Here is a 21,320-nt window from a genome sequence, read left to right as displayed (position 1 = left end):
TGGCTTTAAACTAAGCCTCTACATTCACTATCACAGAGACCAATCTGCTGGGAGCAATAATCTATAGAGAGGTCTAGAAGCATTTATACCAGAATGGAGGTGGATAATCCAGCAAAGCCACATCTGGGAAATCAAATATAATGAGAAACAGCTCTTCAAGTAAAACCACCATTAAATGTTTATATCTAAATGCTAGCAGCTCTTAAACCAAATGACAGAACTAGCAGCCTTGACGCTAACAGATAATTATGGTTTTTAAGGGGCTTCTAACACTAGATAATTTATGAATTTAGTAATGAATCTAATATTAGTGGGTACAGTCTTATCTAAAAAGACAGCAAGAGAAAAGAGCTGGCAGTGTAGCACTGTACTGTATATCTGAAATGATCTGCAGGCACATTAACATAGACCAGAAGAATCAAATGTTTCAGAATCTGTATATACACTATAAGAGATAAAAATCTGAAATCTTTAATAATAGAGAGCAAACTACAGACCACAATACACAGCCAAAGAATAACTGCTTCATTATACAGTGGACTACAGTAAATAAAGCATGACAGAAGGGAACAGGTGTTCTTATGGGGATCTCCCTTGTGCAGACTTCAAATGGTAAAAGTGGTTAATGACCATACTCAGGACCCTGGGTATTTCTCTACCCAGTTTATTAGAGAACAGACAAGGGGAAGTGGTTCTGATGCAATTTTCTTTTTATATTTAATTTTATATTTAGGAAGGGGAACTTTGATCACAACATATTTAATTTAAATTTAAGAAACCCCACGTCTACGGTCCAACAACTTACAATTTTAAGCTAAATACAAAAGAATAAACCTTATGTTCACTCATACAGTGTCTATTAAAAGTATTCAGCCCCATTGGGCTTTTCACATTTAACTGTGTTACAATATAAAATCACAATGTATTTGGGATTTTTTTGCCATTGATCAACACAACATACTCTATAATGTGAAACTGATAACAAAATTCTACAGATCCTCCTAAATCAATTATTATTATGAAACAGAAAATAAGTGATAACATAAGTATTCACCCCCTTTGACTATGACACACCTAAATAGGCTCTGGTGTAACCAAATGTCACATCATTTGTTGATTGAAGTCCACCTGTGTGCAATTAGAGTGTTTCTCATGAGTTCAGGATACATATTGTGTTCCTATCCCTGGGAGGTCCCACAGTTAATTAGGAACAGGGTGTCCTCACAAACTGAGTATCCAGGCAAGAAGAGCAGAGAAGGAGGGAGGCTGCCCAGAAACTTGTGACCGCTCAAAAGCAATTACACCCTTCCATGGCTGCAATAGGAGAACCTGTGCATATGACAATTGCCTGGGTGCTTCGCAAAATTGGGCTTCATTGGAGAGCGACAAAAAACACACATCAAAACGCGACTATACTTTGTCAGAAGGCATGTGGAAGACTCTTGAGACCAAGCTGAAGAACATTCTATAGTCTGACGAGACCACAATTGACCTTTTTAGCCTCAATGATAAGCATTAACTTTGGTGCAAGCATAACAGTGAACATAATCCTGAGAACACCATCCCTGCGGTGAAGCATGGTGGTGGCTGTATCAGTATCATGAAATCCGGGAGGAAAACCTGCTGCAGTCTGCAAGAGACATGGGACTTGGGAAAGAATCCCCTTCCAGTAGGATAAAGACCCAAAACTAAAGCTAAAGACAAACTGGAATGGTTTAAAAAGAAAAAGTCAATGTTCAGGAGCCAATCAGTATTATTATATTATGTGGCATAAATACTGCCAGAAAAATAAGACAGTGAAAATATAAATCATAAGAAAGTGCACTTAAGATCAAAATAAGAGGCACATCTGACAATTTTAAATGGAAAAATTGAAAAGGCAAAATAGGAAACACCAAAGTTTCAGCATAATAAAACCACAGCATATATTCTAAATAAATTCCAATATCTAACTATTTTTATGTAATTCAGCAAATGTATTTAGCAAGTTAAATAGCAAAGTTTGTTGAAGCATGCAGCTTAAGATATTTGTTTCTACAGTTTGCAGTTGTGAAAAAGTTACAGTACTTAGAATTTCAAAGGTCTTTCATTTCACTGTTTTTACACAAACATGAAAAGAAAGGCAGGCTAGATATGTCACTAAAATTTCAAGAAGCTAGCTCATATTATCCAATAAAACAGTTTCAGTTTTCATTCCACTTCAACACCTGTGCCCAACTGACTCTCTCACTAATGAAGCGATTTAATGCTTAGGCAATAGTTACTCAAGTGTATCGCTGTCATGAGTCATGAAAGGACATTAATCAAAACGATGCCAAAACATGCTATCAATACACAAAATCTGTATATGTTATTTTCTAAAAATATATATGTATATTTTAAAGATATACTGTACTGATGTAGCAGGTAGGTTAAAGGTCAATCCTTTCATCTTATATGAATAAATATGGGAGTATATCTTGCAAAATAAACTCCCATCTTGCAAAATACGAGTTATATTTTGGAGCCATGACTTTGACACGTAGTTTATTCCAGAATCCAACACATTTTATGGCACACACTTACAGAGGGGATATCACAAATAATAGCTAAATAAATCAGTTTGTGTGATGTGGTTTTAAATAAACTGATTACCATCTAAATCTCAGATACACTCAATCTACAACACTGAAAAGGTAATTTATATCAGAAGGAAAGGGAAACTAAAGAAAGTTGGGCTCTACAGTAACTCAGACTGGGGCCCTGTTAGGTAAGTTGGTCCCAGAACTATTATAGTAGAGAAAAAACAATGAAACTATAATATGAACTTGGTTACCAAAAAGAAAAAGATCAAAGCTTCTATTATAAGCAAAAACATTTCCTTTAAAGATCTGTTACAGACCACAAACTAAGCTCTTACCTATTATAGAACTGTTTTGGAAAAGACTGTCATTGTTCTCACTCCTGCTGATTTTAAATATAAGTTTGCAAACATTCAGGAGATTATTTCCAGTGACACTGAGCTGAAAATGAAAAAAATATATCTCCAGTTAGTTCCCATGTACACTGTACACTTAAATACAGTGCTTTTCAATTGCATTCACACCATCCTATGAAACAGGAACAAAAAACACAATATAGCACAAGGAGTTACAAACTGGATAATGTGTCTTAAAAATATTATTAAAATAAGTTGTCATATGTCAATGTTAATTTATCTGTCTTTCATCCATCCATTTTCTAACTTCTTTATTCAAAACACATCTGTCCATCACAAGCTGAATATCATTCCATCTTGTGTAAAGTTACTATTTTTAAAAAATGTGCAGTACAGTATATTTACTGTGTAAGCTTTATTAAACATTTCTATGGAAGGAATTTCATCTAATACATAATCACTTGAAACTGCAGAATGAAATTGGATATTTTGATTTCCTTCAATGAGGTATAATCAAAATGACAATACCTTTAGATATACAGAAAAGAAACAGTATTCTGTTTCCAATACTATTACATCAAATATCCAATCTGTTACAGGTTCAGAGTCCCATGTCACTGTAAAGCTTAGCTCACAAAGAATGTTGTCACTAGCTCATGCTTCCCACTTGTTACTCATTTAATGCAGAATAAGAGGAAGACACACTGCTGCAATACAAAGAAAATAATCTTCAAGCCGAAAAATACAGCCATTTCTTCCATTCTTTCTATTTGTTTCTACCACCATTCCGTCTGTTAACCTACTGTACTAGCATGTCTTTGGTCTGTGGGAGAAAACTTGAGTACCTAGACAAAACCTACAAACTACCTACTTGAGTACCTAGGAGAACCTACAAACTCCACGCAGAGAGCACCCTAGGAATTGAACCCAGGATTCTAACACTCCGAGGTAGAAATCCTAACTACAGCACCGCTATGCCACCCTATTTGTCATACATAACTGAATTCTAGAAAACAAGAGGGTCATATTTATACAAATCTCTAAGTATTCCTTTAAATTCAATGGAAAAAAAACTACAATAGAATTTTGCTCTCTGGAAGTGTAAAGGAAGCCTCCAGAAGAATTTAGAGGCCTCCAAATGTTTCCTGTTTCCCTTGGGTAAAGGAGAAAACACACGGAGTAGCAAGCATTCAGTTCTAGCTTGCATCATCATGTAACAGAACATTGTAGCTAACCTTCTGGTTCAAAGAAGCTCAAACCTGGTTGAAAATGTACAAACCAAAAGGTCTAAAATCTCCCCGCAGAAGTGCCACAGCCTCACAGCACACTATAGGATCCCTGCCATAGGAGCTTTTACAACATACTAATTACAAGGGGTGTAAATAATAGCATTCAAATTGAAATGATTCAAGTACTTGTCTGGAAAATACTACCTGCAGGATTTCGTTTTTTTTGGTCTTAAATTATTTATGACAAACATGGCTTTTCTCTGAGAAAAACGATTACAATTTTAGTATACAATTTGTTATCAAGATCCATCAATCATTCTGTTATATGATGCTTTTTATTCCTATTTCATCAGGACTACGAACAAATGTTGTGGGTACAGTGTATTTTCTAAGGTTAAAAAAACTGCAGCTTTTTAAAGATCGAATCCTTAGATCTACTGCGGAGAACTTGTAGTGCAGTTTGGGAGATGTATTTATTTGAATTATTCAACTCTTATTTTAAACATCTAAAAAATTATAAGAGTACTGGTATTAATGCCAATTTATGTAGCATACCGATTATTTTAATTCCCCAACAAACTCTCCAACATATTGTGTACTATAATCAAGGAAACAAGACTTACAGCCAGAATCAGTTTGGTAAGCTGTAGATTAAGCTGGTCTGAGCCCATATCAATCAATTTAAACAGAGTTTTCAGCAAAATTGCTCTTCTCCTGCACTTTCTGCCCAGCAGGTTGCTCTCATCCAGAATACGGTGTAGTCTATCACAGGCATCACACAGCTGCTCCAAACTATTGCCTAAATAGAAAACAACATTCTTATTAAGAAGATATACAATACAAAATTACAGATCACACACAACTACACATGTAAAGATAAAACAATCAGTTGTAAAAACCAGGAATAAAAAAATCTTAACATTTCTGTTGTATTTTTTTCTGGAGGTTTCTGGACTTACAATACTTGCATTTTTTCATAATTAACTTTGTTACAGTTCAATTTCTTATGGGCATTACATACTGTACTTACTTGTATTGTACTTGTATACTTGAGAATATGTTGTCTAAATACTATTTAGATTATATTGCTGCTGAATCGCTACTAATACAGTATGGTAGAAAGTGTAATGAAGTTTATTAAGATTACTAATGAAACTGTTTTGTTATTCTAGAAGGAACAACATTACCAGTGCTGAACAGTTTATTTGGTATGAAGGACATTCATAAATTGTTAAACTCAGAAGAGTTTGACTATTATCCAGGTCATCTAGAGCAATAGATGCAATAAAATCTAATAAAATCCCCTTGAAAGAAATGATGCAACAAATCCTTTATCAACAATTTATACAGTATATGTATAGGAATATATACGTATACGTATAATATATGTATAGGACATTTTTAATGATGGTGCAGGTTGTTAATATTATTTCTAATTAAAAATAATGAATTTGGATCAGAACCCAGTCTACCTTATTCACTGATAACAAAAAACACATTTACCTGTATGAATATACTATATTTATATATACTGCAAAGTTTTCTATTATCAAAAGAAATATTGCAAAAATGAACATAAAGCTTGAACTTTTACAGTTACTGAGTGCAGTAATCTTCAGCAAGATGTGCTGAAGCGAGAGAGAAGCGATGTGTTAACATCCACAAGTTCAAATTTTAAATTGAGACAATCTGAGGAGCTTTGGACATTGAGAGAGTTCTTGGAGCCTCGAGAACTCTTCTCACACCAGGCATGATCTGACACTGCTAATACATGAAACCCAGGATGAGGAGGAAGGCTAGTGAGCAGACAGGTCATTTTCCAATATAAGAACGGTCACCTCCACAGAGCATTTCTGTGTTACACAGGCGCTCCTTTGACAAGATGCTGAAATGTTGGACTGGCCTTCCAAGGATCCAACATAACACTTGTGGGATTAATTGAGTAATGTCTGACATCAATCATGTGCTCACTCATACTGTACATCATCTATCAGTTGTTACAGGCCTTGCTGCATTACTGCACAGCTCTTCTACTTCTCAGACGATTGAGCAGGTCAGTGCCTTGTAGACTTCACTCATGGTTCAGGGCAGAAGATGGTCATTCTTTGGAAATTGTTTTTGAAAATTGATTACAACAGGCCTTGTGTGCAGCTGTTTCATTTCAATCTACAGTTCAAAAGGCCAAACTTGCACAGTCCACCATTTGCCACTGTACAAAGTTTGAACATCCCACCACTTTTGATACATCTGACTGGATGTATCTCAACTCCCCTTATAATAATATTTGGGTTTTTATTTTTGTCTTGAGCACACTAAAGGTTCAGAACCAAAAATTTTTAGTGGTGAAAATGAGCAAAACAGTGGAAATTCTGCACACTGTATTCAGGGGAACACCTTTAATTTTTTTGTCAAATTCCATTATAGAAAGGAATCCACTGGGAAACCTATTTTTTCCACCACTTAATCAAAATCTGACTACATAAAGGAACTGGCAGCTAAGATTTCTAGTGGTAATATGCACAGTCATTAATGCATGAGCTCTGTGTCAACATCAAAAGTAATTTTCACAAAGATAAATATTTAATTCAAGTTTAAACTGACTTAAAAATTCACAACCATCACATTCTGTTTTCCGACACTAACCTCCCCCCTGAACACATCTCAGCAGTGACCTAGATTTATGAAATCTTTTTAAAATATATTTAATTTAATAGTAAGTAAACACAGGCAGTAGAAGGCTGAAAGTCATCTCATGAGAATTTTAAAGGTTACCATTTTTCTATGCACACTCTCATCGAAAAATGCTTCCAAATCCATCAGCTATGGATGCCCCACAGCACCCACAGCAGAATTAATATTGTTTAAAAAATTGATGCCTCTTTCTCTGAAAGAAGCACAAATGGATTGGTTCCTAACAAGTCTTGGGGGTTGCTGCTGCACTGAAAGCTGACAGTTTCTGTAGTTGTAGGCCCAGGCACTCAGCCTGACACTTCCTGCTGCTTGTAGAATCCCAGTGACTCAATGACACAACTCCAATCACGAATTGACAGTGCTTGGACAGGGCCTAAAGCATATGCCAAATGAGAGCATCTGTTGCTTGGGCCCTATTAGTCTATTTTTAGTATTCTTATTTTTTACTCTTTCTCGCCCACAACCTTCTCTATTAATACACTTTCATTCCTGTTCTAAAAATGTGAAACTTAAACTCATTATCAAAATCTGCGAACACACCTTAAAATTAATTACTATGGGAAATATGACACCATTGGCTTATTGGGGTGTATTGTATGGTAACAAAAACAGGTACGGGCACAGTTTGTATGTGCTTTGGATGTCTCAAAGAGCCAAATTTAAACTTCTCTTATTTAATTCTGGGTATTAAAAAACATATTTCTACACAAATAATAACCTAGACAGTAAAGACACAAAGCACCAACATGGAAGCAGAATGACATACAGTAGCAGCACATTTAAAACTCCACAGAAGAAACGCCAAGGTAGTACAGTATATCTAAAACGATACCCGAGGAAAGTCAATTATAACTTCAATACAAAATCTACAGCATGTACAGCATCTACAGAAACATGAGTTGCAAATACCGTTGAATACCAAAGATGAATACAGAATACTGTTCGAAAAGAATAGCTTTTTGCACTTTTTAACTTTTTTGTTTCCCTCTTACACTAATTTTCAGAAAAATACATACCATGGCTAGGTGATTCAAGCTCCTGGAGAACAGGAAAGATCCTAGATTTCCAAACGAAGCTTTCCTCAGATTCATCTTCAGTTGTTCTAGGTCCATTATTTGATCCTATGTTTTAATGCAATTATGAAAGAACAGATTAACATCTGATCATGCACTGTTGCATTCAAGACTCAACAACGGAGACTGAGCCAGCATACACTATTTGTACTTATTTTCTTAGCAAACACGCTAGAGGCTCTCAGAGGCACATACACTACAATACTGAAGATTTACTTCATTTAGTGTCAGCACAAGTAACAATTGTGTAGGTAAGGTAAAATGATCATGAAACTAGCCCAAACAGGATAAGCAACATAAGGAACATTTAAAAACAAAAGAGTTAAAACAGTATACAAATATCGTGATTACAAAGAAGCAATGTGAACACATGTGTGTATATCTTTTTATAGTCAGTACAATTAGCAAGTTACATTACCATTGATTTAGAATAGTTAACTGTGCAATTTATTAGAGCTACTGAAAGGTGTAGCTGCAAGCTGAGAGCTATTTCATTGTTGTCTTAAACACATGAATAACGAATAGGTGCCTTAAGTTGACTGGGGAATGATTTGTGTAGGTAGTCAATCCCGAGGGGGAGGGTGGAGAATGAATGGGCTCTGGATCAGGAGAATGAAGACCTCTGGCAGAGAAGAAGTGAAGAGGTCGGGGCATTTAGAAGATGATGGTGAGAGACGAGAGAAGTAAAAGACAGGCACAAAATGGTTGAAATAATGGCAGACGAGAACTAAAATTCTGAATTGGCTACGAAGAGCCAGTAGAGGAACTAGAATAATGGAGTCAAATGAGAAAACAAAGGAAGAAAAATGACGAGCCGAACCACACAATTCTGGATGAGCTGGAATGGGCAGATGGTGTTGGCAAGGAATCTAATGCAAAAAGAAAGGAAGGGATGGATTGCTCAGGCACTGCTCAAGGAGAAGCAGCAGGAATGTGCCTGAGATGTAATGTAATTTTTAAAACAGGAAAAAAACAGGATAACCCACCTCAAAAATATCTACCCTCAAAAAACACCATACACATGAATATAACAAGAACACTCTTTCAAAATATTTTAAGGTCATTCAAACACACACAGCATAAAAATGCCTGCCTTTCAGATTTTCCAAAGTTTACAGTTCAGAAGTTCATTTTCTTAAAATAATCTGCTGTAGAGGAAGTTTAATTTCAGAATAAAAGGTCACCTAACAGATCTGTCTCCGATTGGTTGTTTTCTGCATATACAAAATTAAACATTTGCATATCTGCCTAGTACTGTAGTTGCAGGAAAAAGTTGGTGGCGTACAGTTTCATTTATTGGCTGCTACTTTTAGCAGGTAAGTTTGACACACATAGCAACAGCTCAGTGGTTTTAGTTGCAAATAGCTTACGGTTGAACACAAATACAAATCCAATAACACCATTTATGACCAAAAAACAGTTCTGAGGAGAACAGGCTAAGCATTACTTGGCTTCAGTCTTCTATCATGTGCCCTTAAAGTGCTGAATAGGTCTTATTTATTCAAAGTGTTACTACAGCAGACTAAATTTATATCTTGAGTAAAATAGCTACGTGATAAAGACATAAGTGAAACTGAATTTCCATAATCACTTTTAGACAATCAGTTAATTTCTAGTCAATGACAAGGAAAGTATTAGCAAGAAAAAAAACAGCACTGTCTCTAAATCTTTTAATTTAATATTATTATGAAATAATCCAACCCTTTGAGGTGCAGCCTCAAATGTCAAGGCCAAATACTGTAGATTCTACAGATTTAAAAACATGATCATTCCCCTTACCCATCACTACCACCCCAATTCAGAACAAGGCCTTTGGGAGCCACAGGAACAACAGGAAGGAGGGTTATTGCTTTCGTGCACAATACCTGTCCTTCCTCCCGCTGCCCGGCTGTCCGCGCTGCACGGACGAGAAGACGCGCCGCTGGGGAATCTAGTGGGGCCACTGCAAAGGGAAGAAGGAGGACAGATATGTCAAAAGCTCTTTTATCTACAGCTATGCCAAAGAGATATACCATTGACATCTATATCTCTAGGGCGCTCCATGCAGTGTCTCTTTGGTGTACTGGGAATTACAGCAAAAGGAAAAACTAGACAAAAAGCTTTCCTCTTAGATTACACACTGCACATACAAAACAGGAGTTCAACGAACAGGTGTCATCTGGTGTCATCTTATTATTATTAGGCTTAGAAGGCATAACATAAGCATACAATTTCATAGGATAAACTCTGAAAAGAGATTTACTCCCTTAACACTAACACAATTACATGAAAATTATTTGCTAAGGCAAAATTTCTTCCTCATCTTCCGAAAGTATATATAAATGTTTAAGGTACAAATCTTGCAACAAGTAATACAGATATTCAAAATACAAAAAGATTTGATTTTGACACACGTTTTGCATTTTATTTGGCTGTTGCTAAGGTAGGAAAAGAGTAAATTCTGCACTGGAAAATACTTGAGAGGAGATTTCACTCATCTGCATTTTTTGCAACATTCAAGAAGATTAATCTAAAAATGTTTTTCTGGCAGAGAAGGTTATTTTAAAAAATACCATATTTTTAGGAATTCATACATTAAGCTTGCATCTCTGGCCTTTTCGAATGAAATAAGATTAGTTCATTTTTGGGTGGCATGGTGATGCACTGGTTAGCATTGCTGCCTCACAGCCTAAGGGCCATGGGTTCGATTCCTGGGGGGCTATCGTCATGGAGTTTGTATTTTCTCCCTTTTTTCACGTGGGTTTCTTTCAGGTGCTATAGTTTCCTCCCACTGTCCCTTGACATGCCGGTAAGTTAATTGGCTTCTGAGAAGCTGGACTGCTGAGTGTGTTGTGTGTGTGTCTGTGTGTGCCCTGTGATGGACTGGCATCCAATCCAAGGTGTACGCTGCCTTGTGCCTGCTGCTGCTCCCCTGTGACCCTGTATTGGATAAACTAGTTAGAAAATGTATGGATGGAATTCATTTTTGTCTCACTAGATGTCACTGTTGCAATCTGTAATTCACAATCAGCATATGTTTTCTTTTAATAAAGTACACTGCCAGCAGGGTGTATCATTATTTAAAACATGAGGCAAAATAAATGTATACAGTATGTGCCTTATGTTTACAGTTATTTATGGATTATCCCTATACAACATACATTGATTGCAACTATGTGAGAAGCTACTCTTCTGTTTTCTTGATCACCTTAACAAGTCTTTAATAAATTAATAAAAACTTAAGATTGCAACATGTATATTTGGACATACATGTATCATACAGATATTGTTTAGCCATTTTCTAAATGGTTTATCTAATACAGGGTCACGTAGAAGCCAGCAAGCAATGGGAGCAAGTCTGGAGACACCCTGAACGGGATACAAGTCCATTGCAGGGTGCACACAGACACAAACACACACATACTAACACCAGAACCAATTTATCCAGAAGCTAATTAACCTTCTAATATTCTTTTGGATTGAAGAAGGAAACCAGAGCACCTAGAGCAAAGCCACATGAATGCAGGGAGAATGTATCATCAGCACTGACCTTTTAATAATTTAAAATAACTTTGGTAGGTCCTCTATATGTAACAAATGAGCACTTGCACATTTGTAAAATGATCTTACAAGAACACAGAGTGTTCAGACTGAACTTATTTAAAAGAACTGCTGGGATGTTATTTATATAATTATTACAGATGATGGAATGTAAGTGTGTGACTTCTACACAACCTGTAATTGGATTGACTCAGTCTGGCAGAAATCTGATTGAGCCACCCTGGGGAGTACAAAGCAATCCTTGGACAGTTTCCTCACAAACTGGGCAGCCCAGAAAACATCAGAACAGATGGCAGTCTTTTTTCTCTTGTTTTTTGTAAAAAAGGTGAGATCATATTTTTTTCTGTGCTCATATGTGCCACCTGACATCAACCTAAACCTCAGTCATAAAGGAAAACATCTAGCTGATGAGAGCTGAAGTAGCATATTCTGCTATCATTCTCTTATAATACGAAACTCACATCCACCATCATGCATGTAGGAGATGATACCTCAAAATCCATTTAGCAATCCCACATTCATGGAATGATACCATACTGCTGATAAATCTTTACTTTTGGTTGTTGTGTGGTATGAATTTTATTTATATAAATATTTCATTAAAATTCAGTCATGGAATGTTATGGTATGAATGTACAATGGGCTAGTATGACTACATTGAGAATTCTGTGTACGATTCTGGTCACTACATTATAAAAAGGTTATTAATGCTCTTGAACAATCCAGAGAAGAGTAAACAATGTGTTCCCAGGCTGAAAAGAATGTCCTATAAGGACAGGCTAGACGAAATGAACCTTTTTAGTCTTGATCAGAGAAGACGACAAGCAGACCTGATCCAAGCATTCAAAATCCTCAAAGACTATATAACTATGTGTAGGTTGTATGATATATTTATACAAAAAATATAAATATATCAAGAAGACAGTATACATAAAAAAGAAGGTAACAAAAATATCTACAAGTTGGTCAAATCACAAACAAAGAAATATACTTGAAAATAGAGTAAGCTGATCTTTCACCTAGTCGTGTATGTTTTCTTCCTAGCGTTGGGATGCCAAGTGGTAAATATAAATTTTGGATTTATGACAAAAAACAATGGTTTTCTAAGTTGTTGTTTTTTTCCACAGGAATATTCACTTTTCAGAAAGTAAGGAAACTTTAATGCTTGATTTTTTTCAGGTCATTTAGTCATTATTTTGCTAAGATGTAGAAAATGGATCGTGAGTTTTTTGCAGTAGGTTTTAACAGCTGACCTTTCCTACAATACAAATAAAATACATAGATAATTCTCACTTGTGGCTAAATATTAAGTACTCTTCAGATTTATTCGTTTTTCAGTCAATAAAATATAAGCAACGTTCCAAACTACCCCATTTTCTTTACCAAAAGTATTTCGTTGTCTTATGCACATCATTATGAATAAAAAAGAAAGCACAGAAATGTTGTTACACATTTGAATTTCACATGATGAAATGACAGATTGTTAATCCCACTAAATTTGTCTTAATCAAAAATACTTATTAGAAGAGTACTTTTGACAATAAAATACAGAATTGCGCCGTAAGCAATACCACAGGTATCACTCTGATTGGTTACAGGAAGTAGACAAAAATGAAAACATCTAAGGAAAAATGAGAGAAAACAATTATATTGAAAAAGCAAGGGTTTCCACACAGGTGTGGCTCATGCATGAATGAAGCAAATAGTATCCCAGAATTTTTTGCGGCATGTTTAAAAATGATGGACAGGCCTGATTGTCTGTATTTCTGGCTAGCGTGGCTGCAGTCTCAGTAACTTTGAAAGGAGAGTGACCATTAGGGCACATTTGGCAGACGCTTCAGTAACCATAGTACCTCAACTAGAAGATGTTTCAGCAACAGTGCTATGTACAGTGATGTCAGCATGGAACTAAGGGGGGAAAGACATCATCAGCAAAGTGCAACATAAGATGAAAGCACATTTTCCAGGATTGTGATATCCTGTGATAAGTGCAAGGCAAAACAGGTGAGCATCTGCAGAAAAACTGACTGCCCATTTCAACCTGGGGTGTCAACAGCCAGTTTTACCAAAACTGCTCATCACACCAGGCAATGCACCCCATGTCGGCCTAGTGGACTTGTTTATACCACAAAAGTACTTTGAAATATTTATATCTGGTATACATATATAGAAAATATATTTATATGTTAAATATGAAATATGTAACATATTTATGTTTGCAAGTAGACAATGTAGGCAATGAACTACAGAACAGTGGAGAAATGTGATCTAGTGTGACCGCTTCGGGGCGGAGCGGTAGCTCTGTGGCTAAGGATTTGCGCCTGTGCCTGGAAGGTTGCCGGTTCAAATCCCGCAGCCGGCAGAGGAATCCTACTCCGTTAGGCCCCTGAGCAAGGCCCTTAACCCCAACTGCTCCAGGGGCACTGTACAATGGCTGACCCTGCGCTCTGACCCCAAGCTTCTCTCCTTGTCTGTGTGTCTCATGGAGAAAAGCTGGGGTATGCGAAAAGACGAATTCCTAATGCAAGAAATTGTATAGGGCTAATAAAGAAACATTAACATTAGTCAGATGTATCTTCAGGTACAGTAACCACCCAAACAGAAGATCTCATTCCCGTTTCGTGAATCTAGGTGTATAACAATTCCCTGTTCAAGAAACAAATACCCAAGCCATAACAAAAGATGTTAATCTACTGTATGTAAAGACCTAGAGACAGTCTTTAGAACAGCTTTTGACAGAATCAGCCACTTGCAGCCTACATACCCAAGTGAAGGCGTATAAGAAAAACCAGATGGGTTTTTTTCACGGTGTCAGGCACAAAAGATGCATGGGTTTGTGGCCAGGATATGAAGACACTGGTGGACCCCTCACAGTTCTAACCTCTGGTTTTCATATGAAAGTTCTGGAATGTGAGTGGTAATCATAAAGGATAAAATTTCATCATTACCAGTGCCCATCTGACTCACTACAAGTGTTTGAAAATGTCAAGTAAATCACAAACTATGTTGGATACAGTTGTGACAGTGGAACACACCTCCCGCTGCACTCCCCGCTCCACGGCACGTGGGAATGCACAGCTACCACACTTTAAGATCCCCACGCGCCCACAGACGGCATTCAGGTTAGAACTGAATGTGTTCCCAAGCTGGCTACACAAACAATTGCTCTGATCTAGAAAAGGATTCTCTCCTATACCACAGAACAGAAATCTCCGCAGACGACTACACACTGGCACACCGCACAAAAGAAAGAAAGCGCTCTGCCAGTGCTCAGGCAGCACCCTATCCTATCCGACATTATCACACAGTATTTTGAGAACACGTTTAGAACAAGATATGGCAGCAGTAAAATACTGTTTATTGTTCACAGGACCATGTCTTCCGTAGCCCACTGACAACTTCTTGAGTTCCAACTAGCAATGTTTGATTTATTACACACCGGTATTGTCAAGATATAGAAGTATTGAGGTTTGGAAAATCAGATAATGGGATTGCAATTACAATTTTGGACACAACTAAATATTTCTTTGTCACATTTGAGTCTCTTTGTCCTCCCCTGGAAGTGGCATCTTCCAAGCAACTTTAATGAAAGTTTCTGATACTTTGTATCCTGAAGATGCCAGTTTTTTTAGATCTCCAGCTGTTGCCTTTGAAGTCACAGTTGCCTTCTCTTGCATATTCCGTGGTGACAAGATACACTTTCTTTTACTTCCTGCCAGGGTTGCCATTATACATTAATGATGGGCTTATTTTTTTAATGGACACTACAATGGAAAGAGTTAGATTCAGTGTTCTACTGCTTATTTTATAACCATTTCCAAACTTAAGGAGATATGTGTGCATACAGTCTTCAGAGCCCTCTCTATCCTTCCATGCGTTACCTGCTTCTATACCCCAGGGAAACGGGAAACGTTACAGAATTTCTGTATCATTCTGAAGTCTTCCACCACACTTACAAAAAGGCAGGATGTCATTGTAGATTTATATTCGTTAGATTTCATTTAAAGGAATACTTAGAACTGTAAATAAATTTGATGATCTTGTTTTCTAGAATTCATTTATGGCATACAATATGTGTCTTTATTCTGTGCCCGTACTATTCTGTTTACAGTAAACATTTCCAAAATTATTTTAGGTAAGACAAATAATCTTGATGCGTAACTCATTCTGTAATATGATTTTTGTTCCTATCACATCTTTCATCAGGTGAAAGACTAAATCTGGAGCACACTATACTGTATATACCATAGTGATGCTGACATACAGGTTAATGTTAATAACATACAATAACATTACATTCTTTAATGCTTCTCAGTACAGAATTGCTCAGTGACACTTTAACTGAGCTCAGTGCACTCACTGACAAGAGACTGGGTTATCTACTGTCCAGGATGTAGAGCTACAGTATGCGCGATCGGGATCACCTCCTGCTAGGAACAGAGAGAGCTGCACTCATCACATTGGTGCCATGACTGATTTCTCAGGCTGATATCTTATCAGTCACTGAGGCTGCTGCAAAAGGAGGAGGAATTTAAAGGATGAAGAGTATTGTAGGGCTCAGTGTGCCAAGCTAGTTATAAAAGTGCCATCTCTCCCCTTTGAAATAATAATAATAACATCACTTTATTAACCCTTTACAATTTCTTGCATTAGGAATTGTCTTTTCGCATACCCCAGCTTGCTCTCCATGAGACACACAGACACACAGACAGGGAGAGAGCCTGGGGTCAGAGCGCAGGGTCTGGAATTGTACAGCGCCCCTGGAGCAGTTGGGGTTAAGGGCCTTGCTCAGGAGCCCAACGGAGTAGGATTCCTCTGCCGGCTGCGGGATATAGTGACAGAGACACTATACTGTAAACAGGCGCTGTCCTTCGGATGAGACGTAAAACCCAGGGTGTTTCTCGAAAGAGTAGGGGTGGAACCCCGGCATCCTGGCCAAATTTCCCATTGGCCCTTACCTATCATGGCCTCCTAATAATCCCCATCTATGAATTGGCATCATTACTCTGTTCTTCCCCCCACTGATAGCTGATGTGTGGTGAGCGTTCTGGCGCACTATGGCTGCTGTCGCATCATCCAGGTGGGGCTGCACATTGGTGGTGGTGGAGGGGAGTCCCCATTACCTGTAAAGCGCTTTGAGTGGAGTGTCCAGAAAAGCGCTATATAAGTGTGAGCAATTATTATTATAATTATTTATAATTCATTTAGGAGAATGTATATAATTTTATTTTTACTTTCACATTATAGAGTGTTTTGTGTTGATCAATAGCAAAAAATCACAATTTAATACAGTATGAATAAAATATGAAAAAGTCCAAGTGGGGTGAATACTTTTGATAGCTACTGTAGATCCCTGTACTACATATTTAATCATAATTAATGCCAGTTTTGTTATTCAATCATTTGTTGTTTATTTAATAAAATAAAATATGGTACAAGAGTTTAAAAAATGCTTTCAAATCCAAGAACAAATGGTCAAAGAAGCAATTCAACACTGCAGCTATGAGGCATCTGTGTCTCAGTTTATCGATACTGGCTGTGTGATTTCTTATTTGAGCATTTTATCATTGATTGGATTACAGTCCTATAATCCTGTGTGCTTTAACTAAAGATTCACAGACATTAGCTCATCTTTGTCTTCAGGCAGGCTCAAACGGCAGTCAAAACAAATGGCTGCAAAGCAGACCACAAAACATTATTTAAATCTAATAGAAGCCCATCTTGAGCAAAGCCCAGCTAGTCTGCAAAAAGCAAAAACCTTAACTTAATATTACTGAGATGGATCAACTCTTTTTTTTGCCCTTAATTACAGTACATTGCTTTCCCACATTTAAAGATCATTCACAAGCACAGTGGATTTGTCAAGTGCCTCTCAACACTTCCAAACGTGTCTATAAGCATCAGTCTTATGTATGACGTCATTACGTATGTCAAGCCCTGCATTTCACTCATGCCCAAGCTGCAGCTGTACTAGTCTCTGATTGGTTCAGTGTCACCTGTAAGCTTGAAGGTATTCATAAAACTTACTACTGCATATATTGGCAATAAACCACGTCATTGTGTTTTTTTCATAAACAGGGTTTATCAGTTTACAGTAATGATAGTTGCATTACTGTGGCAAAAGGTAACTATGTCAAAAAAATTTTTTTGACTAATTTGCATACAATGACAACGATTCATGAAAAAAAAATCACCATAGTATATGGCATTTACTGGCACACAAAATATTTATCCTCAGCAGCTAAGTACATCATAGGCATTTATCAAGGGCAAAAGTTTAACTTTTATTCTATTTATGTGGCAACTTAACGTGTTAGTGGAGAGATGATGTGGCAGGTGATGCATGTGGCCACACAGCTCTTGAGTCCTGGGTTTAAATCTGTCCAGAGTGTGGAGTTGGCATGTGTTCCATATGTCCACTTGGGCTTTCTCCACATTGTTCAGTTTCTTTGTACTTCATACATACATACTGTCCAGGTTAAAGGGGAACTGCATCACTATTTTTAGATTTCGGGGTTAGAAAGAATCAACACTGATGAGTCCTTTTTCAAACCACAATAAAAGTAAAATGTACAAAGCAGCTTGTAAAACGTCCACTTCTAAGTATGCGCAGCACCATATTCTGCTATTCAGAATGAGGCAATAAAACATCCATGAAGCAGCCTTATTACATTGTAAACAAGCAGGCTTGTGAATACGTCTTTTAATTCAATAGAAATATTGCCCTCGACTTCAAGATGGTTTTGTCAACAAATACTACTTATTTGTTAACCCTGCCTGCAGATCACATTGGAACAGTTCTGCAGTGTAATGTCTGCTGCACATCCTTACCTATCTGCCCTTACATCACACTACATTAGTCACTGCAGTGACTTGTGAGCACGAGGGGCCGCATCACTATTCGTGGAAAATCGCCCGTGGCGAGAACAGTGGTTTGCAACAACATGGCAATTTTCAGTACTTTCACAAAGTTCACTATTTTGTGCTTAATTCAAAATTTGTAAAATTGTTCTATACTGTCAAATTATTTTGTTAATGAGATTTAATAACCAGTCTGAGAAATTGGGACTGCAGTTCCTCTTTTACTGCTATCTCTCAATTGGCCCACATGTGCTTTTGTGCACATGTGCCCTGCAATGGCCCGGTGTCCTGTCCAGGGCGCCGTCCCGCCTTTGTGAGCCAGCTTACCTTTACCCTTCAAGGACAAAGCGCCTACTGAAAATGGATGAACGGATGATGCACTGCTGTCTGACATGATCATTTTATCAATAATAATTCATTGCATACAAGTGTTGCTTGGCACCAAAAGCCTGGAGTGAAATCTAACAGCAACTTCCATTTCCACCCAGAATGTTTTCTCTTTTCATAGGTGTTTCATAACCATTTTTCAACAATATCCTGCTCTTTTGCATAATTGAAGTAGTAAATTATAAATCTTAATTGTAACATTATAATAAAAATAGAATTGACTGTTTACTCTTGGTCTCAAAGTCCTTTTATGAAGCGGCCACATGATTTCTGTATTAAAAGGATTGCCGTAGTTTGCTTGCCTTCGAAGCACCAGCTGTATGGTTTCAGTTAAAGTGTACAACATTTGATTTCTTTACTGTATTCTTTACCAGTGGAAATAAACAATAATAAATGAGGGTACACAGAAAAAAATAACACTATGATATATGAACCTACTTTGTGTTAAAGAAGAACCACAGTTTCTGCAAGCACTGGATACAACAAGGTGCAATTAAACCAAAAGGTACAAACTGTTTAAAAAACTAAGCTGTATGAGGGAAATGGAAGAAAAGAAGTCATAAATTAGCCACACACTGGCTTCACGGTAACCCTTAAGCATGCATTTGATTTCCAAGTATTGTAAGTGTGTTGTCTGGCACATGAGAGACATACCTCCCACTCCCGGGTCTGGATGATACCATTTTCTCACACTTGACTTGGGAAAGACCTCCAGTTTCATTGTCTTCATCTTCAGAGGGCTTGATCTGTAGGAGGGTCCTGTCTCCATACAGGGGTTTTGAAAGTCCTTCTTCAATAGCCAATGAAGTATCAGGTTTGGCAAGAGACGGTTCAGAATTCAGCCTCTTCAGAACTACAGGTAAAAACAACACCAGTCAGAACTAATGGAAACAGTACACTTCTTTAGGTTGAAATTAAAAATACCATATACAACCCATCATCTAGGACCACTGATGATAATAACACTTATGTCTATATGGAGAACACTTCCTTATAGCTGCATAAAAGTAATTGGATTCTGAATTTGGAACAAAGAACTGCCCTACGATTGCATTCAAAATTCAAACAAAACAATCAAACAGGTTTTTAGATCTCTGAACATATCCTAAATATTCTCAATATCCTAACTAATGTCTGTATGTTTAAAAGATTCCACCTTATAGGGAGAAAGGTCATTTTATTATAAAGAGATACACCAAATGGCACTGTACAGCATACTAACAAGAGGTTTAAAATACAACATTATATCCATAATAACTGGAGTGTGTTTTGAGATGCCACTCTGATGTGCTTTCTTTCTGTTATGATTAATGGCACTTACCTATTCTGTTAAGTAAAGTTTATCAGTAATGTATATAAACCTGTGAGTTCGTGAATTAAAAACAACAAAAATAATTCCTACCACACTCTGCCCATATTTAGGGTTAATTCTATGTAGCAAAGATGTTCACTGAGTTTTACATTATGTGATCAGTAGGATGGATGACCCCGTGTTACAATGTACACTTGGCAAATGTACAGCTGTTGCTCCTAGAATAACAAACATTAATTATAATTTGAGTAACAGTATTGAAAGAGAAATCAGTAAAGGAGGACATAGAAGAAGTTTCACCTTTACAGTTTCCAAGTTTTCTGTAACCACTGTTTACACCAAAAGTAATTGGGATAAAGCTGAAACAGTTACACCGCTAACTGTGGCTTCAATATATTGACTTTAATGTCACAGACTTTGAAAAGTAACTTAAAGAATACTTTCAATCAAAATGTGCTAAAGTCCCTTAAAGTTATTCCTCCGCTGTATCAGGAATGTGTGTTTAAAATTTATGGCATAAAAAACTTTTGTGCTGTACCAACTGTCACATACAGTACCTGTTAAACTGACATACAGTATTACCCTGGATTATATCTGGAACACGAATTACATCATCAAGGAAAATCACCTATCACACAGATTGGCAGAATAGCAACTGCAGCTTTGTTAATTAGTAATTAAAAGATAGGGACATATATGGAAAATATAAAAATAATTGTAACATGGAATAGTCAATTATGAATGTTTAGGATAAAAGAAAAATCTATGAATTTTAATTAGCTGTGACAACATTAGGACCATCTGAAGAGGCTTAATTCTGCTTTGCTAATATTCAGTCAAGGCAGGAAACCACACACCGTTGTTTCTCCAGTAATAGTGCTAATCCTCATGGGTGAGAAGGGCTGCTTAACCAGATACATACAGTGCAGCTCACAAAGGGGTTTTATATGGCACCACATCTACTCGCTGACAGACGATGTGATCCAGTCACATAAAACGGTTGCCTGGCATAGAAGTGCCTTGACCAGTGAAATAAATTTAATATGGTTAAAAAAACTCAAGTGAAAGCTAGACAAACATAGTACCCATTACACAAATTGGAAACACCAAGGCTCAAGAAGTAAACAATACCGTTCATTTTTTTCCTTGTAATCCTGAAAGAAAACAATTTCCTCTTTTGTAATAAGTGTATTACAGACACAATGGCAGGCTGATGTGTCCTCCTTGTGCTCAGAAAGCCACAGAACTCAGCCGCCCTATCCGAGTTGCCTCATAAATCAATCCAATATCCTTGAAAATTAAACATGTTG

At 37.0% G+C, this 21,320-nt stretch overlaps 1 protein-coding gene across 1 annotated transcript in view; it reads right to left on the bottom strand.

Annotated features, from left to right (window-relative positions):
• Positions 1-21,320, bottom strand: part of armc2 (armadillo repeat containing 2) — a 55,664-nt gene that overhangs the window by 25,013 nt on the left and 9,331 nt on the right. Inside the window, exons 5-9 of the mRNA XM_088927309.1 lie at positions 19,353-19,551; positions 9,776-9,852; positions 7,854-7,958; positions 4,770-4,945; positions 2,900-3,002 (exon numbers count right to left, since the gene is read on the bottom strand). Of these exons, the coding sequence (XP_088783435.1) occupies positions 2,900-3,002; positions 4,770-4,945; positions 7,854-7,958; positions 9,776-9,852; positions 19,353-19,551 (660 nt within the window). The remainder of the gene's footprint in view (positions 1-2,899; positions 3,003-4,769; positions 4,946-7,853; positions 7,959-9,775; positions 9,853-19,352; positions 19,552-21,320) is intronic.

This window comes from Atractosteus spatula, chromosome 2, assembly GCF_055471065.1.
Source record: "Atractosteus spatula isolate fAtrSpa1 chromosome 2, fAtrSpa1.hap1, whole genome shotgun sequence".
In the NCBI taxonomy this organism is placed as follows: Eukaryota; Metazoa; Chordata; class Actinopteri; order Semionotiformes; family Lepisosteidae; genus Atractosteus; species Atractosteus spatula.
Note: the sequence above shows the minus strand (reverse complement) of the source record. Positions and strands in the feature narration are given on the sequence as shown.